Source organism: Ictidomys tridecemlineatus, chromosome 8 (assembly GCF_052094955.1).
Source record: "Ictidomys tridecemlineatus isolate mIctTri1 chromosome 8, mIctTri1.hap1, whole genome shotgun sequence".
In the NCBI taxonomy this organism is placed as follows: domain Eukaryota; kingdom Metazoa; phylum Chordata; class Mammalia; order Rodentia; family Sciuridae; genus Ictidomys; species Ictidomys tridecemlineatus.
The window spans coordinates 110,224,520-110,250,891 of record NC_135484.1 but is presented as its reverse complement, the minus strand read 5'-3'; the positions used below and the strand labels follow the sequence as shown (position 1 = coordinate 110,250,891).

At 49.4% G+C, this 26,372-nt stretch overlaps 1 protein-coding gene across 10 annotated transcripts in view; it reads right to left on the bottom strand.

The window, feature by feature from the left end:
- Positions 1 to 209: 209 nt before the first annotated feature.
- Unc5cl (unc-5 family C-terminal like) overlaps positions 210 to 26,372 on the bottom strand; it is a 34,420-nt gene continuing 8,257 nt past the window's right edge. For 2 of the 10 annotated variants that reach the window (XM_078020050.1, XM_078020051.1), the window contains 10 exons: positions 22,699 to 24,701; positions 20,297 to 21,900; positions 8,906 to 9,350; positions 8,131 to 8,431; positions 7,117 to 7,379; positions 6,352 to 6,453; positions 6,045 to 6,112; positions 5,157 to 5,257; positions 4,913 to 5,026; positions 210 to 3,518 (listed from right to left, as the gene is read on the bottom strand). In XM_078020050.1, coding sequence (XP_077876176.1) covers positions 3,296 to 3,518; positions 4,913 to 5,026; positions 5,157 to 5,257; positions 6,045 to 6,112; positions 6,352 to 6,453; positions 7,117 to 7,379; positions 8,131 to 8,431; positions 8,906 to 9,290 — 1,557 coding nt within the window. In that variant the 5' untranslated portion in view covers positions 9,291 to 9,350; positions 20,297 to 21,900; positions 22,699 to 24,701 and the 3' untranslated portion in view covers positions 210 to 3,295. Of the gene's footprint in view, positions 3,519 to 4,912; positions 5,027 to 5,156; positions 5,258 to 6,044; positions 6,113 to 6,351; positions 6,454 to 7,116; positions 7,380 to 8,130; positions 8,432 to 8,905; positions 9,351 to 12,977; positions 20,273 to 20,296; positions 21,901 to 22,698; positions 24,702 to 26,372 lie in introns of those variants that run through there. The other 8 variants (XM_078020053.1, XM_078020052.1, XM_078020056.1 and 5 more) reach the window with 8 other exon arrangements.

Below are 26,372 nucleotides of genomic sequence, written 5' to 3'. Positions count from 1 at the left end.
TTTTTCCTTTTTCCTCTCTAACTTCCACATATGAGAGGAAATATGTGATCTTCGATTTTCTGAGTTTGGCTTACTTCACTTAACATGGTGTCCTCAAGCTCCACCCAGTTGCTTACAAATGACATAATTTCATTCTCCTTTATGGCTAAATAAAGCTCCATGTACACAGGTACTGAAAGCAAAAATAACCAAAATGGGGACAGACCTCATCGGATCAGCAAGGCTTTCTTTATTAAGCAACGGGAATGGCACATGTTCAGGAGAGAAAATGGAAACTGGTTACAAGAGGGGTCTGATTTTTATAGGGTTTAAGTGGATCTTGAATCATAGCAGAATGCATCGTTTGGCCAGTCAGGGGGAACACTTGTGCAAGTTCAAAGCCCAGCTCAGGGGGAACACTTGTGCAAGTTCAAAGCCCAGCTCAGGGGGAACACTTGTGCAAGTTCAAAGCCCAGCTCAGGGGGAGCAGTTATGAATACTCAAAGCCCATTGTGCTGGGAAGTGGTGAAAGTCTAGAGCCCATTGTTTGCCTGCTCCCTCTGGGAACCATGGTCCTCCTTTCTCCTTGGAGGCTGTTGGTCCCTTTTCCCCTGGGGGTTGCTGTTTTCCATCCTTCAGATACTACATTTTATTTATCCACTGATCCACTGATGGACACCTAGGCTAGTTCCATAGTTTGGCTATTATGAATTGTGCTGCCATAAACATGGGTATGCATGTGTGGCTACAGTATGCTGATTCTTTAGGACAAATACCAAGAAGTGGTAGAGCTGGGTCATATGGTGGTTCCATTCCTAGTCTTTCGAGGAACCTCCATACTGATTTCCATAGTGGCTCTACTAATTGACAATCCCTCCAACAGCGTAAAAGTTCCTTTTTCTCAGTCGGTCACTGTGGCACATGCCTATAATTCCAGCAACATTGGAGGCTGAGGCTGAGGCTGAGGTCTCACTAAGCAATTTAGTGAGACCATGTATCAAAATTAAAAAGGCTGGGATGTGACTTAGTGGTAAAATGCTTCTGGTTTCAGTTCCCAGCACCCAAGGAAAAAGGAGGTGTTCCTTCTTCTCCACATCTCCTCCAGCATTTATTTTTGTTTGTATTCTTGATGGTTGCCATGCTAACTGGAGATGACATCTCAGTGTCATTCTGATTTGCATTTTTCTAATTGCTAGTGTTGAACATTTTTTTCACAAATGTGTTGGCCATTTGTATTTCTTCTTTTGATAAGTGTCTATTTGGTTAATTTGCCCATTTTTAAAATTGGGATGTTTGTTTTATTTTGTTTTTTGGTGTTAAGTTTTTCTGAGTTTGTTATATATTCTGGATATTAATCATCTTTGAGAAGAGTAGCTAGCAAAGATTTTCTCCCATTCTGTAGGTTCTCTCTTCACATTCTAACTTATATCCTTTGCTCTGCAGAAGCCCTTTAATTTAATGTCATTCTATTCATGAGCTCTTGGTATTATTTCCTGAGCTTCAGGGATCCTATTGAGGAAGTCACTGCCTACACCTATGTGTTGGAGTATTGACCCTACATTTCCTTCCAGGAGTTGCATGGTTTCTGGTCTAAATCCTAGGCCTTTGATTCGAGTTGACTTCTGTTTAAGGTGAGAGATGAAGGTCTGGTTTTATTTTTCTACATATGGATAATCAGTTCTCCCAGCACCATTTGTTCAAAAGGCTCTCTTTTCTCCAATGTGTTTTTGGCATCTTTGTCAAGGATCAGAGGACTGTATCTGTGTGTGTTTGTTTGCCTTCTAGTCTGTTCCATAGATCTATGTGTCTGTTTTTATGAAAAGGCAATTTTCATACTTTACTATACAATAGCATTCATTATAAAAAAAGCATTAATATTTTTAATTAAGTATAGAAGCAAACTGTTAGGGTTGCCAGAGAGACTGCTGTCCCTTCAACAGATTAACAACACCTGTTTGCAAACAAAAGCATTGCTAGAATCCAGTCAAATCCTCTGTTCTCCTTTCAGGGCCCAGCCTATCCATCTCTTTTGTATACAGTGTCTAACACACAGTAAGTGCTAAATAAGTATTTGTTGATTGAGTGGGAAGTTTTTCGACCTACCCCTTTCTTTATTTTCTGACCCTAATCTGGGTCTTGTTTCATGGGTAAAATAGCCCCATTCATTCCTGGGGTAGCCCTGTCTCTTCCAATATACGTAACATTGGTTTGGATACATTTGCCTGAGGGGAATGATTGAGGATTTCAAATACAGAAAGAAACCCACAAAGACAGGGCACAGGAACTGGGTAGAGAAAAAAGATGCTAAGGCAGTCAGTGAGCAGATTTAGAGATGGAACAACAGCAGGAAATAGAGGCAAAAAACAAAAAAATGAAGTCAGAGACTTAAAACTCACACAGTTGGAGGTGAAGAGATATAAAGACTGGGCAAGAATGTTAATCTTGCAGCTTCTTCTCAGCTTGAATGCTTTATGAGAGAGAGAACTGCAGAGAGGGGAAGACAGGCATGAGCTGGAACATGAGAGGCAAAGGAAGCGAGGGGAGATTGTGGACAGCAGATGTGACTGCCCAGCTCTAAAACCTTCCTGCCACCTTCCCTCATGCCCACCCAGGCAGCTCTTTAATGTCTCAGGTCCTCTGTGCTTGCTCTTGGCTCCTACTGTGCACAGTTGAGCTCTTTCCCCTAAATCCAACTGAACACCACCCAACATCCTCCCTAAAACCCTCTCCTTATCCCAGGGCCATATTCAACGTCCCTGCCTTCTTGACTCCTAAAACAAAGCACAGTCCATAGCAGACCATCACATCCCCAAACCACAGGTACCTGCTATTTTTAGAGTTTGCCCTCAGCTCATGTGAAGGTCATCTTGATTCCTGCAAGGAACCTGTGCTGGTCAAGGTTCGAGGCCTCACCTCAGATACTCCAGTACTCGCCAGTGCCCCAGCCCAGTGCTGGGTCTTACTAAGTGTTCAGCGAACCCTTGTAGACTAAACTGTTGCTATGCGGTGCCCATGGGGCAACCTGGCAGACCACTGGTCTATGAAATAAGCTTCTAAGAGGCTGGCCGGATTGGGGCCATCTCCTGGGCTCCCGCGCCCCCTGCTGGCCAAGAGAGGACCTGCATGCAGAACAAAGTTCGTGGGCGCAGGGGCGGTCGGGGTGCAGCCCGCGGGTGAGAGCGCTCTGGTATCTTGGATGGCCTTGGTCATGGACTATGGCTTCTGAAGAGGACTCCGGGCACGTCCATCGAGCTGCCATTTTCTTTCTGGGCAGAGGAGCACACCCCCGGCTTCCCCCGCCCCCGAGAGCAGACGCTCAGAGCTTCTCGTCCAGCTCCAAGCCCTGGTTCTCCAGGGTGCTCCCACGGGCGGGGGCTGGGCTGCCTCTGGGTGTCTGGCTCAGGTAGTTCTGGATGACCGAGGCGCAGTCCAGCCGCTCCATGGCGGTCATGAGGTCGTACAGCTCCTGCAGACTGCCATTCTGCTCCTCAAACAGCTCCAGGATGGCGGCGGCGGGGCTGCGCTGGCAGGACAGGAACCTGGCCCAAGCCAGGAGGAGCGAGCTGGGGAGGGGTCCCCCTCTCCTCCAGGCACAATTGCGACCCCCTCCTTCCCACCCTAGCTCTGGGTCTCCTCCTGCTCTCCCTGGGGTCCAGGGGACTTGAGTGGCCTGAGGCCCCAGGATTTTAAAACCTCAGATTGTTGGGGCTCAGAAGCTAACTCCCGGGTTCTGCTCCTCTCTGGGCCTCAGCTGCTTGGATAAAAGGACCTCTGAGCTTGCTCTGATTTCTGTGATTGCCTTCACCTCCCCCATCGCAAACACACTCCTGCCTCACCCAGACTCTTAATGGCTCCCCTCTCTGTCTCCCAGGCCACAACATTCTACCCACCAGAAAGGAAACAGTTGCTATAAACCATAGCTTTTATCATGACCCTCTGCTGCTCAAAAATCTTCCAGAGCCTTCTGCCCACTAAACAAGCCAGTGCTTCTGACTTTCTGGCTCACCCCCGCCCTGGTGAAGCCCTGCCTTTCTGACCCTCACTCCCCTCCTCCCACCCTGAGCCTCCTTTCCTGAGGCCTGTCCCTGTCCCACCTTGCACACACCACACCCACAACCACCTCTGCTGCTCCCCTCAGACAATGGCTCTCTTCTCTTCCCACCCCTCCTCCCTGAAGCCCTAATTGCAGGTTCCTCTGGTCATAGCTAGCTCTTCAGCTATTGTGTATTTTCCCAGTGTGGTAGGCAACTTAGATGCACACAAGCAGGCACAAAGATCACTTGACTTTATTTTTAAACTCTCTGCATCCCTTACTACACAGGATATGAGCTCCTGAGAGCTGGGACCGGCTGTCATTCTTGTATCGCAGTGCTAGCAGGACATAGTGGGTCTTGAAGAAATGCTTAAATAAGTGGCTGGTTTTTAAACCCATCATTTTCAAAGTCCAGCTGTAGCCCCATCTCCTGGGAAAGCCTTCCCTGACTCCTGCACTCACAGCCTGGGTTCTGGGACCTGGTTCAGAATTATTCTATTTTTCTATTATTCAGATTTCTTTGTGAATTCCTTTGACAGGGACTGTGGCTGCACTGCCACCACAAATGCGAGTTATTGAGTGAACACATGCCAGGTGCATAGCCCCATGCTTTACACACACTACCTGTTAGTAATCACGAGCACCCAGTGACTTGCATGATAACATTCATTGTTAACTCATTTATTGTGACCTACTAAGAGCCAGGTGTTACTCTAGGTACTGAGGATACAGTGATCTGTAGAGCTACCCTTCTATGGAAAAGAGGGTAGGGAGTAGCTACTGTTATGTTTTAAGTCATCCCCTTATCTGAGGTCCAGTTCCCAGGGAGGATTCCCTACCCTGAGGATTCCCTACCCCTACCCACCGGCCACTTCCATCCACAGATCTTGCCCTTCTTACCGGATCTTCATGCCACAGAGCCCCAGGTGAGAGGCCAGTCGTCTCCAGTCATTGCCTGTGATGCTGTTTGGCTCCAATAACATCTGCAGCTGCTCAAAGAGCTCTGGGGGCAGCCTGAGCCAGGGGGAAAGAGTGTTCTTGGAGGGAAGGATCAAAGAGACCCCCAAACGCTGTACTTGCCCTGTAGGTGCTGGGGAAGGAATCCCAAACATCCCCCAGGCAGAAAGGTCACCCCTCACCTCACCTATTGCACAGGGGTGGCTGGGAGACAGGGGGTGGTGCTGCCCAGGACTCTTCCTCTGATGCCTGGAATCTGAGGATCTCCATGTACTTGGTTTCCAAGCCCTGAGTTCAGGGAAGGGCAATGAATACACTTGGGGTCATAAGACATTCCCCTTGGAAGAAGCTGAGAGCCTACCCCCATTTCTTGTGTCTCTGATTCAGCCTGTGACCCAGAGCCACTTTACCAGGAGATAATGCCCCACCCAGTCCTCTCTTCCTTCTAATTCACTGACCCCAGAACCCCACATTCAACCTCAAGTTGAACCACTGAGCTCTTTGGGGACTGGAACACAAAGACCCATACAGGGTGCATCCTAAGCTACCATGAGAAATCCTGGATGCGGTCATGGCGTGGGGGGAGATACCAAACTCAGGCGCTTGTGCCCCCTTCCCTCCATCCCACCTTCCTCCCAGGAGACAACATCAGGGTCCCTGTCTACCTTCCACTAAGATGAAATCCCCCTGATTTCTTCATATAGTCCTTTGAGGCTGTGAGATGGAGGAAAGAACTAACTCCCTCCTACCTACTCCAGGCCCCCTTCCTGTTCACTCTCCCACTGGAGATACCAGGCTTCGTCTCTCAGATGTAGGCACCTAGGAGATACCAGGTCTCCTTGCTGCCTCAATCCCTGAGGTGGGAGAAGGGCTAATCTACCATCTGGTTCTGTTCCCCGCTGGATTCCTCCATTGACAGACAAGGGAGTGAGATGTCTGTTCTGTGGAAAATGGCATCTTTATCTACTTGATTATGTGATTAGGACCATACTCAGCAGGTACCAGACCCCTGGCCCACCTTACCTGGAACTTGTCCCAGGCCCTCCCCTCCTTCTGCCCCTCAATAACAACTCACATCCTGGAAGGTGTGCATGGTGACAATGATCTCATTGGTTGATGCTGAGCAGTCCTCATTCTCATTGACTAAAAAGAGGAGGTAGAAAGTGACAGATGTGAGAGGAAAAGACTTGGGGTGAGAGGGGGGGAGAAGTCAAAGGGACTCTACAGGAACACTAGGGCTCTGAAGAAGCAGAGGCTGGATACTGCAAAGATCTGCAATGACTCCCTTAACAGAAAGACTGTGTGCACAGCCCAGCGTGGAGCTGCAGAATATCAGGGTTGTTGGTGGGTGGGAGCAGAAGGGTTCGGGGCTCCTGGACTACCTGCTTTTCTCCGGAAGCAGAAGGAGCGGAAGGGGCACTTTCCATGCCAGATGTGGAGATGGGGAACCAGCTGGCTGCTACTGTCATCCACATTCTCCCAACCTGGGGAGGGGAGAAAGGGCAGAGGGGCTCAGAAGGTGGGGCCTTCCACAAATCTTAAAGGAAGTTGTGGGAAGAGTAAAGTGAGGAGGAGGGTCTCAGTGGATGGAAATCTCCAGAACCTGGGCAGGGAACCAAAGGGGCCTTGTACCCCATTCTCCCTCCTCTCCTTCTCCCTGCAGCCTCCATCCCCCATCCAGCCCCGAAGCAGCCGTGCACCACCACCGTGTGCCCTGCCCGCAACCACACAAATATAGTGTGGCATTTGCCCTGGGCAATGCCAGCAGCCCTAGCATAAGGGCAAGAGGGTCCAAGGAAAGACTGGAGGCCCTCTCCCGTGCCAGTTCCACCCAGGAGGACAATAAAAGCCTCCATCTTCCCCTCCCGCATTCCTTCAGGGTACCACACCACCCACCTCCCACCTGGCATCACCCTGTCCTGGGTGGGTAGCAAGGGCTGGGCACACAGCAGAGGGAGGAAGAGGACAAAGCCTGAAGCTCCTGAGCAGCAGCAGAAACCAGGGGGTCTCCTTGCTACTGCTGCTGCTGGCCCAGGAGTCCAGGAAAGAAACTTAGGGTTCCCAGGTTCCCAGCCCAGGGGGGGGCCACGGACCCGTCTTTCTCATGGGGCTCCCTGCTTCCAGTTCCCAGGCCCCACCCGCCTCACCCTCAGAAATGTACTTGAGCTTCAGGCACTGGTCACCTCTGGCCCCAGTGAAATCGAAGAGCTGGCAGGGCCCACGCAGACGCCCACCGTGGGGCTGCTCGTTGGTCACTGCCCACTGCAGGGCGCAGGGCGTGTTGTTCAGGAAGTAGACACGCAGCTGCAGGTGGGACTGCCCAGGCACCAGCGGCGAGCAGAAGACGGCCAGCTGCAGCCATTTACGGGCAGCCTGCCCCACAGGCGCCTCTAGCACGCAGGTGTACAGGCTGCAGAGGAAGATGGTGGCAGGAACTGCACAGGAGGGCGGGGAAACGCCAGACCCCAGTGCATCTACCACCAGGCTCCTGTCACCTGAAGGGCCCAGTGCAGGTCTCCCAGGAGGTGCGGAGAGCACTCCAGAGGGACCTATGGAGAGGACCTGGAGAGGGCTGGGCTGGCTGCTAGAGGTGTCCCAAAGTGAATGTGTCCTGGTGCCCCTCATTGAGTGCAGAGGAAAGCCAATGAGTATTCTGTGGCAGGGAGAGTGGGAAGGTAGGCTCAGGATCCCCATGCTTGTGAGGGGCCCCACAAATGGCCCTGCTCTCATCAACAAGAGGTAAGAACATGGGGAATCAGACACCTTAACATTCCAGAAGGTCAGAGATGGAAGACAAACATGAGTTGAAACTGGAGGGGACAAACTGGCCTCAGTAGTTTGGAGATAGTACTGGACAGAGACACAAATCGAGACAGTTGCAGAGAGACCCTGGTAGGAATGGAGCAGACCCCCTCCAGGCAGGCAGAGAGACAGGAGTGGGATGCACAGCCTTGGACAATGTTGGAAATAAACAAGATGCCATGGACAGGGGGACAGAGGCCCAAAGAGGGACACCGGGGACCCAGGGATTTGCAGACCATCCTGAATAGATAAAGGGGCAGTTCTAGACAGAGCTGAGGATGAGGCAGAGAGACAGGAGTCAGGAAAGACAGCGGCAGAGACATGGGAGCAGGAAGACAGGCCAGTGGGCAGGTGCCTACCTGAAGTGGGAGAGGAGGATGCGGCACTCATCCAGGGACGCGTGGGCCCCCGGCCGACCCAAGGGCCTCCAGGCCTTGGCATCTAGCAGGGAGGTGTCGCTACTGTAGGTGCGGGCGTAGCTGGGCTGCTGGGCACAGTGCTTGAACGTGAGGGTGCAGGGCTGCAGAAAGGAGGCTCCGTGGGGGCCACATGCTACCACAGGGCTCACCAGCCCCTGAGACCTGGACAGTGACGGGGCATCTGATAGGTCCCACACCAGAATCAAGGATACCCGCTCCTGGCGGCCCACGGCCACAGCACCTGGGGAGATGGAGAGTTGAGATGGGTCTGGTAGGCAGGCATCCTTACCCCGGAAAGAGGTCAGCCAGAGTAAGAGAGCTGGTAGGCAGGAGCCCAGGAGAGGCCCCCACCAGGGCCCAGAGAGGCCACATGAACGAGACGGCCATGAGCTGACTCTTGGCCTAATCCTAAACCAGTCAGCACCCGTCCTTCCAGGGCTGCTGCTAACCCATACAGGGCCTTGTGTAGATTTGCAAACCGTGCTCTTCCTTTTATCTGAGAATTGTCAACGCATAGTGTCACTAGAACAAGGCACTTTACTTCCACCTGCCAGGAAGCTGTCACAAAAGATAAGTAATATGTCTGTCTTTGGATCCAATAAGGTTGTACGAGAAAAACAATTTTCAAAATTAAAAAGATGCCTATGAACAGATGAGGTGTCCTAATGCACAGTTCCAACAACTGTATGCCGAGGAGGAGACTGGGAGTGGCTACCTGGAGGGATGTGCAGGGAAATGCCTGTATCCTGGAGTATTAGGCAACCACCACGGTGGTCCACCTCTCGAGCCGAAAACACCAACAGTTTGTTCATCAGCTGTCGGATGATGGTCTGGCCCTGCGTGGGCGTGTGCAATTGCTGGTAGAAGGCAGCTATCTCTGGCAGTGTGGCTGGTGGGCACTGCCTTGGAGCATCGTATTCTGGTAGTGGAGAGGACGGGGACACTGACTCTTCTTGCCCATCTGGCTTCAGACAGGTCCCCAGCAGCCAGCGAGAGCGATACCAGCGAAGGCACTGAATCAGAAGGAGAGCACTCGCCACTGGGATCCCCACCAGCAGGAGGAACTGGGAGGGCTGGAAGGAACTCTCCTGGGGGCACATCCGCCTGGTCACTAGATGCTGCTGGCTCTCCTGCACCCAGTGCCAGTCAAGGCCAAGGGCCTGGAGGAAAAAGTGGGTTGAGTCAAGACTTGTAGAGGCCAAGACTTGGCTTCCATGTGGCTGCAGTGAAGGAGCACATTCCAGCACAGCTGCCGGATCAATTCCTTTCATAGACCTTCACCTCCCCCATCTCTCTCTCTCTCTGTGTCTCTCTCTCTCTCTGACAAACTTTTCATGACCTAGTACATCAAGATAAACTCTGAGACAGAAAGAATTTACATTTAGACAATGAGTTCAAATGCTATCTAGGGCATTGTGGCTGGGTATGCTTATCTGATTAGTATACCTCAGTTTCTTCACCTGTCAAAATATCTACCCTGGCCAGGTGTGGTGGCATACTAGCAACTCAGGAGGCTGAGTCAGAGTATCACAAGTTTAGAACCAGCCTCAACAACTTAGCAAAACCCTGTCTCAAAATAAAATGTAAAAGGTGGGGGGTGGGGGGAAGCTATGGATGTAGCTCAGTGGTTGAGTGCTTACCTAGCATGAGTGAGGTGTTGGGTTCAATTCCCAACATCACCAAAAAGAAAAAAAAAAAAAAAAAAAGGAGGAAAAAGAGGACTTTATCTTGATCTGCAAGTGGCTGATACAGCAAAATCTTAAGTGAAAAAAGCAAGACACACATAGGCCTCCTTTGATCTCATTAATGTAAAAAAAAAGGCACAGGCTGGGGGCATGGCTCGGTGGTAGAGTATGTGCTTAGCATGTGAGAGGCCCTAGGTTCAATCCCCAGCACTGCAAAAAAGATAAGTGTATACGTATAGATATGGGTTTATGGGTGTGTGTGTAGATATAAATGTGCAAAGAAAGATTTGGAGTCGTCATCTGCAATAAAAACAAAATGCAAGCCAAATATGTAAATTTAAGTGTTCTGGTGGCCACATTAAAAAAGGAATAGGACAAATTAATGCTATTTTTATTTAACCCAATACATTCAAAATATTATTTCAGCAGTCAATTAATATAAATTTATTGTGATATCTTCCATTCTTTTTCCAACACCAAGTCTGTGAATTCCGTGTGTATTTTACACTTAAGGCACATCTCAGCTGGGACTTGCTGTAGTTCAAGTGCTCAGTGGCCACATGTACTAGTGACTGCTGTCTTAAGACAGTGCAGGTCTGGAAGGATACCCCCCAAACTCTTCCCACTGGTCACAACTAAAGGCCATGGAAAATTGAGAGGGCGGAAGATGTGAACAAGGACTACGAATGGCACCAAACCCATATTTTATGTAAACTTTATCATTCTTTTCCAAAGTTATTAAAGGTGGAGGGGAAATGTCCCAGGCGATTCTGAGGATGGAGGGAAGTCCTGTGATATCATTCGTGGATGATAAGCACTGTCCAAATGTGTTTGTTTCTTTATGCCCCTCCTTCTGCCAGAAACTCCCAAGGTAGCTCCCAGGCAAACACACAATATAACATGAGTAACAAAAGTTAAAAGTGAAAGAAGCAGAAAGAAAGAAAAACAAAGGTGGGGGCCTGCTCCTCACAGAAGACTTCCCAGCAGCCTCTAGTAGAAATGCCAGCTCTTCCTTAATCCACCTTCAAGTCCCCCTGATTTCCAACACCCCCTCACTCTATGGGACGGGTTCATTCTGGCTCCCACTTTTCCCACTTCTCCCCACCTGCCTTGTGTCCCCTCTGCAGCCCTCCTGTTCAGTAGAACCTCTCTGGGTCACCAACCCTCCCTTGGCAGTCTCTTCCCCCACTCGCATCTCTCTCCATCGCCATCCCATCAGCCCGAGCAGCTCTTGATCATCTGCCGCCACATGCAGCTCTCCCAAATGAGTATTTCCTGAGCACCGGCTGTGTATCAGGCACTGTGGGAAGTTCGGTCCTGTCAAAGATGACGTCTTATTCAGCTCTCAAGGAGCTGCTGAGGGAGTGGAATTCATTCACTTGGCGGCTGAGATCTGTGAGGCAGGATGTGCTCCTTCCAAGTCCTCAGAATCCCCTGGGGTTGATTCACCAGGATCTCCACTGAAAAAGTTCTGGCATCCATTACGTCCTGCTCCTTCTCTCACACCACCCACCTGGAGCTGAGGTTTTGCCTACCTTCTTTCCTTCCCCAGGAAAACTAAGCCCCCTTCCCACCCTCTTCCGATAGGGCAGAAGCTCCTCTATGTCCTCGGGATGGACTCAAGGCGGGGCCTCTTTACCCGGCTTCCTCACTGAAGATGTGGATCAGAAGGGAGGCTTGCATTGCCCCCTGTGCCTTAAAACCTGACCCTGTGGTCAGTGCACCAGCCTCTTCAGCCAGCCTGCCTGCAGGGCACACAGGTGACTCAGGTGAGCTGACAGTGCCCCACATCTGGTGGGAAGATGGATTCGAGCTACTCCTCAGGTTCCATCCCTTTCTTTTGGTTCTTCTATATTCATAATTTTAACTCTGATAATAGCTATCATTTATGGAGCTTCACTCTGCACCGCTGCCCTCTCCATGGCTCATCTCATTTGATCCTCAAAGAGCTGGTGTTATTTGTATCTCATTTCATAGATCAGGACGGACAGGGACTATTAAGCACCAACTGAAGACAGAAAGGAAGGATGTGCCAGGATGACAAGGACTTTCAGAAACACCCCTCACCCTCCCCGCCCATCCTTTTGTCCCAGGCCTTTCTTTCCTCCTCTAGAGGGAATGAAGCTGGACAAGAAAGAAATAGAAATAGAGTAAAAAGAAATAGAAGGACCTAACGGCACGCCCTTGGTTCCATGAGTGATGTCCTTTACCTCCTGCCCACCAATGCACTAGTGTCAGGGGACCAGCCAGCTAGTGGGAAGGGAAGGGGGGATCCACTTCGTTTCTACAGCAACAACCTTCTTGGGGCCTCCCAAGACCAGAGTCCAAATCCTCCCCACCTCACTGGGTGGTGCAGTGATGTCCCTTGGCCCAGCGTCCCCACCCAGAGTAGCTGGTATGTATGTACCACCCCCAAAGCCTCAGGGGCCCTTCAAGAGGAGACCATTCATTTACCTAGCAGGTTAGCTCCTCCCCCAACTCAGCCCTCGGGCCCCAGGCTGAGAGCTCTTGCAGATTGCATTGACCCTCAGTCCATCCTCCCTCTAGCCCCAGGAGGGGAAAGGGTCCCCAGTTTTGCTGAACAGAACCTGCAGCACTACAGTTATTCAAGTATGGTTTGGAGCCTCCCAACTCCATACCGGCCCCCCCACACACACACACCCACTCATTCCTCCAGTTTGTCTTGCTCCAGGCCCCAGATTGTCCTGAATAGCATTTCCCTAAAATGAGGGCCCTTGAGAATCCCGCCATCGCCTGTCCCTAGGTAGTTGCTTTCTCCAGCACAAAGATCCAGAGTCCTGCTGCAAAGTGCTGCTCAGATCTGTTAAACTCAACCCTTCTCCCTCATTGTTCTCACCGCACGTCCCAACATCTGCTAGGTCTCCAGTTATCATTACTGGACATAAAAGCACTGGGATGAGTGAGGCCGCGGCTGAGTCACAGCCAGCGCTCATTAGCGATGCCCACATTTCTACAGTGCACAGATCAGCCCAGCAGCACCCAGCGGCAGGGGCCCTTTTCCTCTCCTGCCACAGAAGATCCCCACACTCTGGCCTCGCCCCTCCCCTGAGTCCAGGTGACCCCGTTGCAGTGCCCACCCACCTCCAGGTGCCCCAGAAAGGGGCTCACCTTTATGGCTAATTCCTCCCAGAGGTTGCTGGCTTGTCCCGGAACAGTAGTTCCTTCTCTGAGAAATAGACAGGTCAGCCAGACTCGGTCAGCCAGGCCAGCCTACAAGTGGAGGTGGGCGGAGAATCAGGTAGGAGTGGCCTAGAGCTTCCTGGCCGACTCTGCCTCCCAGCGTCCATAAGGAGTGGGGGAGAGTGTCCTTTTCTATTGGCAAAGTCCAATCGAGTCAAGGTAGAAGCCGAGGATCCCAGGAGTCAGTCAAGTTAGCTAGCAGGGTAGGTCCAGAAGGGAGGAGAAAGGGAAGGATTCACCTGGGTATAGGCCTTGCACCTTGAAATCCCTCCCTTACGGCGCCCCCTGCCGGTGAGCAACTGCCCCAGCCAGAGGTTATTAAAATGAGAGAAGGTAAAGAAGCCAGACTTCGCCAGAGCTTCTCAAATTACAGTGTGTGCATGAATCACCTAGAGGGTCTTATTAAAATGCACGTTATGATTCTCCGGAAGTCTAGATTGGGCCTGAGGCTCTGAGGCTGAAAGAAGTTGCAGGCGGGTGCCAATGTACAGGTCAAGGGAGCTTAGCATATAGCCCGCCCCTTCCTGCACAGGGAAAAATGCGGATGTACAAGAAGGGCTACTGACCCACACATAGCTGGTGGCATTGGAATCCGCTTCCTACCCAGTGCTGGTACCACTCCTCGCACTCAAGAGTTAGCAGAGACACTGCCTCTTGGGGGAGAGCTGAACTTTGGGGCTGAGCCCTTAAGAACTCTGGCCAGGAGAGATGGCACCACTAGAATGAAAGTGCCTCCATCTGTGTCCCTGCTGTCTCCTACTGTCGCCTCAGCTTCAGGTGCATACAGATGTTGCATAAAGACTTGTTGAATGAATGGCCAGCGGAGAGAGAAGAGGATGTATTTTGGATCCCAGGTGACCTGCATTTTGGCTATGTAATTTTGGGCAATTTTTAACCCCTCTGAGCCTCAATTCCCTGGTCTATCAAATGAGATAATAATATCTATCTTGCATAGGATAGTAGTTATCATTATTAAGCTAGTAAATGGAAAGCAAATACCACAGAATGGGTGCTCAATAAATGGAAACTGCTATCACCATGGTCTGGCCTGCCTCCCTACGGAATCATGGTGAGTTCCTGCAACCTCCAGTTACCGTTTCCCATAGAAAACAAGTAACTTCCCCCCTTCGGCTTTCTAATTCTATGAGAGCAACTGTTTTAGATTCTGCATGTAAGTGATATCACACAGTATCTATATTTCTGTGCCTTGCTTAATTCATGAGACACAAATGATAGGATTTCTGCTTTTTAAGGCTGAACAGTATCCCAGTTCTTGCAGTGATTCCCTATTGGTACTTGTGAAAAGTGCTGCAATGAACACAGGAGTGCAGGTATCAGAAGGAGTGCCGTATGGGGAGAGGTTGATTAACAGGTACAAAGTTACAATTCGACAGCACTAAGTTTTGCTGTTATATCGAACAATAAGGTGACAATAATAGACAATAATGCATTGTGTATTTCAAAATCACTAGAAGAATTTGAATGTTCTCACCATTAAGAAATGACAAATGTTTGAGGTGATGGCCATGCTAATTGCCCTGATTTGATCATTACAAAAGGTATGCAAGAATTAAAACAGCACATGGTACCCTATAAATATGTGCATTTATTATGTCCACTGGAAATAAAATACAACTTAACAAAAAAAGTGGTCACTTCCTCTGCTTTTGTCTCAGTTGATGATTCTCTAGCCTCTGTCCATGACACAGCCCCCTCCCTTCTTCTTCCTTCCCTGACAGGAGGGAAGAGTTAGAGAGCAGCCAGTTGGGAAGAAGACCTCATGCTCAAATGACCAGCAAGGAAGGGGTGCCCAGAATTTTGACATGAAAAAGAGAGGAGGGGTTAGTTTTTGCTGGACGAAGCTCTGTCTGAGTCACACAGGAGACTGGACTTTGACAACAGACAGGGACACTTTCCCTTCCCCTCTTCAGGGTGACTGGGAGGTAGGACTCTTCCAGGAAGCACCAGGCCACTCCTGCCCAGATTCCCCACCCACCTCCACTGTCTGCTGCCTTTATCTCTGAGTCATGAAGTTCTAGGGCTTTGTGAAATATCTATCAAGCTTGAGTTCCAAATAAGGAAGGGTCATGGCAACAAGAAGCCTGTTCCAGGGTCTGTGTTCACGAATAATGAACTCATTTCCAAAGTCAGTATTTGCCTCGATTGGGGACAATCCTGGTTACAGAAAGGCACTGAAGAAATCCAAAGGTCCCTACCAGTCCTACAGACACAGATCTGGTTCATAGGATGCAAAGACCAGAGGCATAAATGGGATCCTAGCCGGGGAGCTGAGCTATCACATGAGGGCCAGCCCCCACAGAGCCAAACTGTCTTAGTCAGCTTTTTTCACTGCTGTGACTAAAAGACACTAAAAGGAACAATTGTAGGAGAGGAAAAGTTTATCTGAGGGGCTCAGTTTCAGAGGTCTCAGTCCATAGAAGGTTGATTCCATACCTAGGGCCTGCAGTGAGGCATGGTGGATGAGTGAGGGAGGTAGGAAACCAGCTCACTTGATGATCAGGAAGCAGAGAGGGTCTCTACCTACCAGATATAAAATACAAACCCCAAAGGCACGCCCCCAATGCCCACCTCCTCCAGCTACACCCTACCTACCTCCAGCCACCACTCAGTTAATCCTATCAGAGGATGGATTGACTGATTGAATTAAGGCTCTAATAACCCAATCATCTCTTCTCTAAACCTTGCATTTCCTCATACCTGAGCTTTTCAGGGCACACCTAACATCCAAACCATAACACAAACCCTGAACTAATCCATGAAGGGGCTCCCTCCAAACACCAGACACCAAGGATCTAGCAGGGCTGGGAGTATAGGTCAGGGTGGAGCACTTGCCTAGCATGCATGAATGCCTGAGACCCTGGGTTTGATCCTCAGTAACCCCCTCCCCCCCCACACACACAAGTCTCTTGCAGACCAGGGGAACCCTTGGTGAGAGGAAACTTTAGGGCCCTGCAAGCAGCAGCCTGGATTCCCCAGCTAGTGTTGCTACTTTTATCATTTGAGAAAAGCAGACCAGCTGGGAGCCCTGCTCCCCCTTCTTCCTATCCCTCGGCCTCTCTGCCTCCACATATCATGCACCATCAGACCCTGGTAGAGAAACCTTGCTGCCTGCAGTGAGGAGAGCGTGAGGCCTGGGGAAAAGGAAGCCCTGGAAGCCGTGGGTAATGGGAGGAAAGAGGATGGGGGAAGGGAGGGGCAGTGAAAGGAATGTCCAACACAGGAGAGAAAACTAGGAAAAACTAAGACAGAAAGTCAGAAAATGAGCAAATGGACAGTGAGAAGCAAAGAAGGACAAAAAGGTGCATAGGCAGGCACGCAGGGCAGCTCTCTCCTGGAAGCTTCTAGGACAAGTGTTCTTGGCAGGAAAGGTTGGATTAGGTTGTCACTCTAGAGCATTGGAAATAATTGGGTAATTTTCCTTCAAATCCAGTCAATCACAGGGAGGTGGCTGAAATATTGAGCAGATGAGAAGAATGATATTGGGTGAGGGACTTGGTTGAAGGAAGGTCTATCCCTTGTCTCACATGCAAGTGACATGCAAAGAAAGCAATAAGCAATTGAGCATGGTAGCTTTTTAATCAAAGATCAGGCTTTTGTTTCCTTGAGAGTCAGTCCACAAGAAATCAGACATTTGCATTTGCAGCTCCACCCCCTGGAAATAAAATGAGGTGGATGAACTTCATCCCTATGGCTCCAGCAGACAAAAGCTAAGGCTTCAAACAGGGGGCATCCCAGTGCCAGTTGCCCCTGTGTAGATCTGCACAGGAGACCAGAGTACACCAATCCAACCCCGTGAGGTAAGGCTGGAGCAGATGGACTGGCTCCCTGTGGATAAAAATGGCCCAGGAATCTCTGGCTCCTGCCTTCATAATGTGGTCCTTCCAGGTTGGTTACTGTCAGCTTAGGTAAGACATCATCCTCTCTAGGACCTGTTATGTACCTGGCCACTGTGGGAGAATGAAAAGATGGTCATACCTGAGCCTGACCTCCAGAAGTCACATACACCTAGGAGGAGGAAAGCCTCCCACTTAGAAGAGATTACCAATATTGGACAGTGTCCTCCAGGTGCCAACTGAGTGGTGTGAAGAAAATAAATCCCTAGAATCCAGAAAACAGGCAAGACACTGGGGCCAGGGTTGAAGGTGGTTCAGAGAAGCAAGACTGGAGAAAACCCTTGGTGCCTGCCTGGAATCCCAACCAGCCCTCTTCTTCCATTCTCTCCAAGTCTCCACTCCCCTCCCACCAGCTCCCCCTGGCCCTCAGGACCATAATGACTATCCCACATTTTAATTCACAGGGCTCCCTCTTGGTAATCAAGAGTCCTTATGCCAGAGGGCCTCCTCCAGATGCTGAGGCACAACCTCTGTTAAGTGTTTCTACCATCATCTCTCCAGGGTTATGCCTTCTACTTGGGGTGGAAAGACCTGGGAGGGTGGCCAGGTGGCCCCTGGTCCCACCCCTTAGACATATGCCCTTTAACTTACCATAAGCTAGACCATAATGATGTTCTTCCTAGCAGCCCACAAACCTGATCTAGTAAGACACGTGGTGGTTGTAGCAGAAGCAGTGCAGGAGGAGGAAAAGCATCAGGCCCCAGAAGCAGATCATTCAGATCAGGTACATGCAGGTAACAGGATGGAAGACTACTCAGAGCTCCTTTAGGGCCTTGGGACTTGATTCTTTGGGCTGGAGTATTGCAGAAAGGTGGAGGGGCCCAGCTCTCAGGCAGCACATAGACCCTGTCCCTCGGAGCCAGCCCTGCAGTTCCACCAGCTGCTGTACAGGTTCATGCTGAGTAAAGTGCTGAACCATACCCCATCACCAAAGTGGCCACACTGCTGTCCACATCCTACCTGTCAGATCCACTATGAACACTGCCATGACCTGCCACCTGTGGAGAAACAACCTGTATCCACTGCACCAGCCTCAATCCAAGGCTGAGAACAGCAACTGGGACCCCAGGGCATGGGAGAGGAGGCAGAAGTAAGGAGAGACTGTGAGCAGGCTCAGGAACAGAGACCCATTGTGTCTAATATGGCCACTCTCCTGGGTATCCTGGTACTGTTTTTCCCTAGAATTTAGAGATCTGGGAAAGAGAGAGAAATCTTTCAATACTTAAATATGAAATTCTACTAATAACTTTGAAAGTATGATGCCAAGTGCACATTTGAGTGCAGGGTGTCCAGGGCTGCAGAGTGGGCATAGAAGCTTCTGCCCCTGCATGTGAGTACACATGAATGGGTGATCACACCTGGGGGAGGGTAGGTGCCATCTCCACCCCTCTCAAGCCCTCCCAAACTCAGCATGATGGTTTAGCACTTAGATTTCTAATTACATGAAAACCAAAACCTTTTGAAACATTACATAAAAGCAAAACAGGAAAATAAAGTAAAAAGGATACTAATGTCCCATGTTAAGATTAAAGATTATATAATTATATATTATATAATACAATACTAAAATTGCACCAGTCTGTCTGGGCACAAAATAACCGAGCCACCACAAAAGCCTTGTAGATTCAAACAGCAACTCTTTATTCCTGAACTCTCACCGGCACTCTACTCAAACGTTCTGGGAAAAATACACATCCTCCACCAGGCTCTGCATATCAAATACCTCTGAATCCCGTGAGAACTCAATGGGAACTCAAGGAGTAGGCACCTGAGGCAGCAGGATGCACCCTATCCCAGCAGGATCCACCCTAAACCTGGAGCCACCCTAATCCAGCAGGATCCACCCTAAACCCGGAGCCGCCCTAATCCCTGAGCAAGGTCACCTTTCAAACCAAAACTCTCAAGCATTCATGCAATGTCACTGCAAATGACCTGGGTCCAAGGCAAGCCCATTTCCACAATGGAGAGTCCTCCCTCTAAGCAACTTTAGGTAGGCTGACAAGGAAATTGCCATGCGTCATTCCTACTTGGCTATGGCTCTCAGCATAAAATATTATAACAATATAAGTTATAACAATACTAAAATAACAAGCTAAAATGTATGTCATGCTAAGATTTTACGTGATTATCTCTGATGCAAGATTACAGATGCTTTTTCTTGTTTTCATATACTCTTATACTTCCAATTTTTTATATCACTTAACTATTAATATAATAAAGAAAAAAAGTGAATGTAAGCCTTAGGGAGCTGGGAGGTGAGTTCAGTAGGAACTTCTTATCCAGCCTTCTGGTTTCTCCCTTTCTCCACCCTCTCCGTGGCTTTTAAATTTTTGTCTCCACCCTCCTCCTATTTTTCTCTGCTCTTGTATCAAAGTTGCGATGGTGGCAAGGAGTGGCTGTCCTGGGCTGCCTCCCCAGTGTCTGTACAAGGCCAGCTGGAAAGCCCCATATGCCCTGCAGTCAGGGGGGCCTCCACCTGCTGCTTAGTGGAATCACCAGGAAGTTTTTAAAAATACTGATCAGACTCTCCAGGGATGAGGCCAGGGCATTGATGTTTTTAGAACTTCCCAGGACCGCCTCTGCTACAGCCAAGACCGAGAACCCTGGCTTAAAAGTGTGCCAGAGCCATTTTTAGCATTTTAAAATAGACATGTTCCTGAGGCCCCAGCGGAGACCTGTGGTTTAGACCTTTTGCGATGAGCTCCCGGCATCTTTAGATTTAACACGATCCCCAGGACTTTTGTCAGCTGCCTACGAAAGTTCAAGGGCTCAGGACATAGATCATTTCTCAGGCCCTGTTTAACTTTGACAATCTGTGGTTTTCTGAGAAGGAGCTTGGGGGTTCAAACAAACAGTACTCTAGGGTGAGGCTGAAGACCTTACAAAGAGGGCAGCCAGGCAGCAGCAGCAGCATCTGAGAAGAAAATGAACTTGCTCTTTTCAGAGCTCACCCAGCCTCCCCTCCTCCACCAACAGCAGACTCCACCCAGCCAGGCCAGTCACCTGTGTCCAGGGAAAGCAAACATAGGTCCCACCTACCTTTGTATCTGCAGCCCCAGGGCAGGGAAGGACACAAAGTAGATACCCAGACCTACTTTGGCAGATTGAATGGATTAATGAATACATTGTCACACTTAAAAAAAAAAATGCCACCACTCCTACCCTTACTTTGGACCAACTGAAAAAGAAGGGAAGGGCTTTAATAGTTTTGGAAATCTCTGGTTCTAATCTGCAACCAGATGGAAAACTGCTGCTATAGAGCATTGCTTCTCAAAGTGTGGTCCAGTGGCCTTCTGGGGTACTTACTGAGGTGCAGAATGCAGCCCAGCTCCAGACCCAGGGAGTCAGATCATCTTGGGGAATGAGGATAATATGGTACAGTGGTTTGTAGTTCTGGACCTGGAGTCAGACCAACTCGGGGTTGGAGACTGATTCTGTCATTGATTAACTGGTTACCTAGCACAACCTAAGCTGTCTGTGTTTCATTTTCCTTATTTCTAAAATGAGGACCTCACAGATTTGTGTGTGTGTGGGGGGAAATAAATGAGATAATGGCAGAGAATAAGTTCTCCATAAATGTCTGTTGTTCCAGGAGTGGACCCCAGGAAACCACCTGGCTGGTAAGCACCTTCGGTCTAATGCAGGCCTACTGTGCTCTGAGTTGCAGGTAGTAAGTAAAGTACTTCCCAAACCTGACAGCTAGCAAATTGGAGCCTCCTCCTCAGGTCATGAGCTAACCTGGCCATCATCACAGGCACAAAAACAACCAGCTCTTGCTTATTCTTGGATATCTTATCTTTACCTCAATCAAATTATTAAAAGCTGCTTTTAGACTGGGTGTGGCTTAGTGGTAGATCACTTGTCTAGCATGCATAAAGCCCTGGGTCTGCATAAAGCCCTGGGTCTACCCCCAGCACCACAAAAAATAAAATAAATTTTGCTTTTGGTTTAACTTATGGCTCCATTTATATACATTAACTGTTTTAAACTTTTAAATTTCCAAATTTCATTATAAATGCTGATGGTCAGAAGATGGGCCTGGGAGCCACCACTGCATGGCTTCTTATCAAGCTCTGTTCTCACTGTGGGACCTTGGACAAGTCAACACCCCAGGAATACCTACTGGTACTACATACAGGCATTATAATATTTGCTGGGATTTTATTCACATAACCAGTTAATTCCAGAAGTTAAGCTGATCCTCCAAGAAGATGCACCATGTCTATGATATGACGCTGACCTCCCCAGGGCAAGAAACCTGCCACAAACCCAGCTGTCAAGACTCACAGTCCTAGAAAGAAGATTAACTTGGGCAGTGTCCCTGGCCCTCACTGGCATGAGCCAAATTAAAGGACTTCTTGGCCTTGTACAGAAATTCAGCATGAAATGAAAGGGTAGGATCCCACCCCCAAGCTCTGAACCTAAAGATGTGACCCTAAAGATCTGTCCTTAAAAATCCCCCTCTGCACCAGCTCCCTGATCTAGGCAGAAGGCTCTAATTTCACAGTCTCTCAATACTTTTGGGCCTCTTGCCCTTCCCCTACCCCAACTCTGAGTTCAGAGACTAGTCTGGAACAGACCTGCATTCAGCCTCTCCTCTCTTGTCACCAGAGTTGAGCCTATAAAAGAGTTGGAGCCACCTCTTGTCTTTGCCCAATGTATGCCATCCAATCACATACATGTGCTTCTTTGTCCTTGGGTAGTATTATTCCTTATGCATCGGAATGGGTGTCTGAATATGATTTATTCTGTGCAGGCGGGAGAGACAGACTCCTCACAAGGCTGAGCATATCTCCCACCTCATGGCTGGAGAGGTGGGGAGAGGTAGGTGAAAGAGCAAAGCCAGGTAGTAATATATTCATCTCTCTTCTCTTTCCTCAACAATTTGCTCTTCCTCTCTTTGCCAATTTCTGCAGAATGGAAACATAAGAGAGGAGAGGTAAGATAGCAGACTTGTAGGTGTACATCCGGTGGGCAGAGGTCAGTCAGCTGGGCTGGGAGGAGGCAGGCGCAGGAAGTGCACTTCAGGCTCCTGCAACCCTTGGCAGGCAGAGCTGATGGCACAGAGGCCACCCTCCTCATTATCAAGCTTGGGCCAGGCTCCAAAATCACATCTTCCTTTGTGGGTGGCTACCACCCAGTCTATCTCTTGAGGCTCTCCTATACCCTAAGCTCAGTTTCAGAATCTTCCCAGAGTTCCCCTTTCTTGTAGTGCCAGGAATCAAGCCCGAGACCCTTTTGTAAGGATTTTACTGTTGATCCTCACTAGCAGCTCATTAAGTACTCAATCTACAGCTGGACTTGTTTGGGACTCCCTCAGACCCCGAGCTTCCTCTTCTATACTCAGTTTGAGCCCCTGAAACATTTCCTTCCCTCCAAGACCCCCTCTGCCCTCCAGCTTTTTAAGATCCTTCATAAGCTCAGGTCCCCTCTTCTAGTGTGCAAGCCACGAGAGGCCTCCACAGTGTCTATTCAGGGTCTCATTCTTTACCTAGTGTCTATGTCTACAAGGTCCCCGGACCCACAAAGAAATTGTCCACTCAGAGGAGCACCAGAAAAGCCCCCTACTCTTGTACTTGGATCCACTCCAACAATTTACTCATTTTAAGGGCTGGAATTCTCTCAAAAGTTGATTGCAGAGTTTATACTTTGTCCCTATAGGTCTGTTGGCCTTATAAACACTCCTTCAAAGGAACCCTATTAGTCACCTTAATGGGCAGATTCTTATCAGACCACTTTCTTCAAAGACTCAAGCCAGATAATGTTGAGGGAGCTGGGCAGAGCCAGGAGTGGCTGCTGAATGGAGGATCACCATGACCAGCATTAGAGTCCTGGGTGTCACCATTTTCCCAGGGCAGCGTGTTCTACAAGGGAAGGCAAGCGCTGTGTCCTTTACTGAAGATTGAAAAACCCGGTCTACCCTGTGATTCTGGTGCCCTAGCCAATCCCAGCCTCAGATTCTGGGAGACCCTTGGCCTTCTTCCCTGTCCCTGGCCAAGGTGGCTTAAAGTCCTGGACACCCCGTGTTTATGTCAACAAAGTGGTTTCCAGAGGGGGCAGACTCTTGCCCGCCAGGGGTGTCTGGTGCCCGTAGCCTGTTGTTTGTGTACCTTGTCTCAGTAGTGACCGAAGGGGCAGGCATGCCCGAGCTGTCTCTGGGGCAACACTCTGTTGGGGTTCCAGCTGTCCCTGCACATAAAGCACTGACTCCAACCATGCACCCCCAAGGTATCCTCTTTCAGAGTGAGAATTTAAACTTTCCTCTGAGGTTCTATTTTCCATTAGCCCTTTTCCTGGCCTCTCTGCTTCACATCTAGCCAAGGCCCAAGGAACAGGCAGGTCTGACCTCATCCCCTCCCTTTCATCCACCAAGAGAGCTCCTGAATGTTTTCTGAAATAATCATGGAAAAAAATGGGACAGGGAGTGGCTGGCTGCAACTATCCAGGGTCTCACCCAGTTCCTTCAGGGACAGGAGCCCACAGAGAAATGCTGGGAGAGTTCTGTTAGCTTTCTCTCCCCACTCACAGTCATGTGGTGTCGCTATCCCTATATCCCCGACACACACACGTACCCCTCAATATCAAATACTTGCCAGAGACTGCTCTCCCTGCAAGAGCTCCTGTCGGGCCTCTCCAGCTGCCCCAGCTCCTTCTTCCCCTCCTCACTAACTGGCCTCAGGAATCCTGGTAGGGTAGGGACTGAACGGTAAAGGGGTCAAGAGCATGACACTGGAAACAAATAACTCTGCTTCACTAGTGGCACGCCACTTAACTTCTAGGTCGCAGATCCAAGATCTGTAAAATGGGCATTCTAACAGTACCTACCCCAAACATCCTTGTGAAGAGTGGAGGAATTAATGTGCCGGTGCTGAGGGTATTGTCCGACCAGCAACCAGGGCTGTGTTAATGTCAGTTCACTGCTCTCCTTGTTACTGAGGTCCAGGCAGCATAAGATGCAGGAGGAAAAGGCTAGGTTCAAACCCCAGCACACCACTGAGATCCTGTGTGACCTTGAATAAAATACCTCATTGCTCAGTTTCCTCCTGGGCAGGAGGACATTGATAGAACCTTCCCCAACAGGGGTAGGGGTAAGGGACAGGGCACCCAGCCCCCCAAAGAGTGTAGTAGCAGCTGCAGGGGGAGGAGCCAGGATCTTGGCACCTGATCCCCCAGATTAGCTGTTGTAACTCTGGGGCCAGTGGGGGGAACTGGTCTGACTTGGAAAGGAGAGCCAGGAATTTAGGTCTACAGGAGGAGCCATAAATAGCCAGAGCAGGTCAGAGGGCCTCCAGGGATGCCGGGGGGACATGACAGGAGGTGCTGTGGAAAAGGAAGCTGTCAGTCATCAGCCTCAAGGCACTTTCCCACGAGTTATAGGAAAACTATCCAGGGGTATGGTGGGGGCAAGGATCATCTCTTCAGGGAGAACAGTCAGGGACTCCCTCTGCGCCCTCTCCCAGGGTCTCTCAGAACTATTAGGAGAGTCAGAAAGCTCACCACCACTTACCTGTGCTCTGTGGTCTTTGCCATCCCCCCAACCTTATCCTTCACTTTGATTCTTTTGACCATCCTGGAGGCGACAGCAGCAGTTAGCCCATGTCATGGGAGGAAAACTGAGGCCCAGAGATGCAATTTAGCCAAGATCACATGAATCAGAGGCTGAGATAGGATTGTGAACATGAACTGTTTTTCCTCCTAATCCAGGGTATACCTGAAAGCCAAAATGTAAGAACCTGGGCTGGGCTATAGTTCAGTTGGTGGAGTGCTTGCCTTGAGTGCACAAGGTCCTGGGTTTGATCCCCCACACCAAAAAAAAAAAAAAAAAAAAAGTAAAAACTTGCCCTCAGGAACGACCCCATCCCTACCAGGAAGAGTGAACTGACAGGAGTCTTCCTGTCAGAGAGTTTTCCTTGTCCTTAGTTGATCCAAGCGCATCAACTAAGGGGAAGGACTCCTGATTCAAAAGTGTCAGAGATGTTCATTAGCCCTGGAAATCAGGCTGAACTTATAGACTCAGAAGGCCTGGACTCAAATCCTTGGTGATCTTGTACAAATCATTTTGCCTCAGATGCCTAATGTGCAAAATGAGGGCATCATCCACACCCATGAGAGCCTGGGGTGAGGTCAATCCCCCAAGTGTCATAAAGACTGTAAGTCCCTGCTCATGTATCTCTGTATTCTTGGTATTTACTACACACAGAAGCCCTTGTGTCATTAAATAAAAGGATGAAGTAAACTCTTCGCAATTAAATGTTGTGAGTTTATGTGATGATAAATATTCTTTGCTATTCACCAGTTGCTACTATCTTTTCATGGTGGACATGGGCACTATTCCCTCTACCCTGTGCTTGATTCCTTTGGGAAAATGGCTACAAAATAATCTCTGGACAAGAATTAGTAACAGGCAGGGTGACATATAATTCACTGTCCACACTGAGATACTTTGGGGAGTCAAAGGGTTATGCCTAGACAATAAGGAGGGAGCATAAGTGACCAGGCACCCTACAAACCCTGCACCATGCTGCTCGGAACTCTCTGGAGGCAGGAGTCCTCCGTAACCAACAGTCTCGGCTGCTCCTAGGCAGACCCTTGGAAAGGTACCCTATGTTCTTAGCACTGTCCAACCCCAAGTGAAGCTATGTTCAGGCCAGTTTCCTAGTGTTTTTCCATTCCTCATTTCAACCTGCAGATGACCCTGATCCCTCCTTTTCATTTTCCCGAGAATGTTCTAGTGTTGAGTTTACACTGCCCCAAACATGAAGACTTATGACCCCGGGAAGCGCCAGTCAGGTGAGCTGCAAACTGGCCATCTTCTACTGCCTTTTAGCTCAAGGGCTTTTGCTTTTCCATTCTGCAGTTTCAGCAGGCTTCTAACTGGTCTCTGCTATTGCTCCTTCCCACCACTGCCCCGATCTCAATCAAGCAGCCAGGGGGATCCTGCAAAAACTAAGTTGGAGCATGTGTTTAATCTCTTCAGGGATAATGGCTTCCCATCTCACACCCAAAGAAAAAGCCGAGATCCTTGGAAGAGTCCACAGGGGCCCAGTCTCCTTAGATCTTGATCCCCTCTTTTGCCTTCTCTCCTAGGACTCTGCAGCCTTTGCTACCTTTGTTCCTCAAACACAGTAGGAACATTCCACCTCAGGGCATTTGCTTCTCTCCTAGGAACTTGAGCTTTCCCTTTAGAGATCCTTATGATTAGTTCCCTTGCCTCTTTCAGATCTTATCTCAATTCTTGTTCTCTGGCTAGCCTATGAAAAAGCAGTCTCACACCTTGCCCCTTTATCTTCCCTTCCCTGTCTTTTCTCCTTAGCCTTTAGCAACACCAAACATCATAAAGATAAATATTTTACTTATATTATTTATCATCCAACCCCTGCAA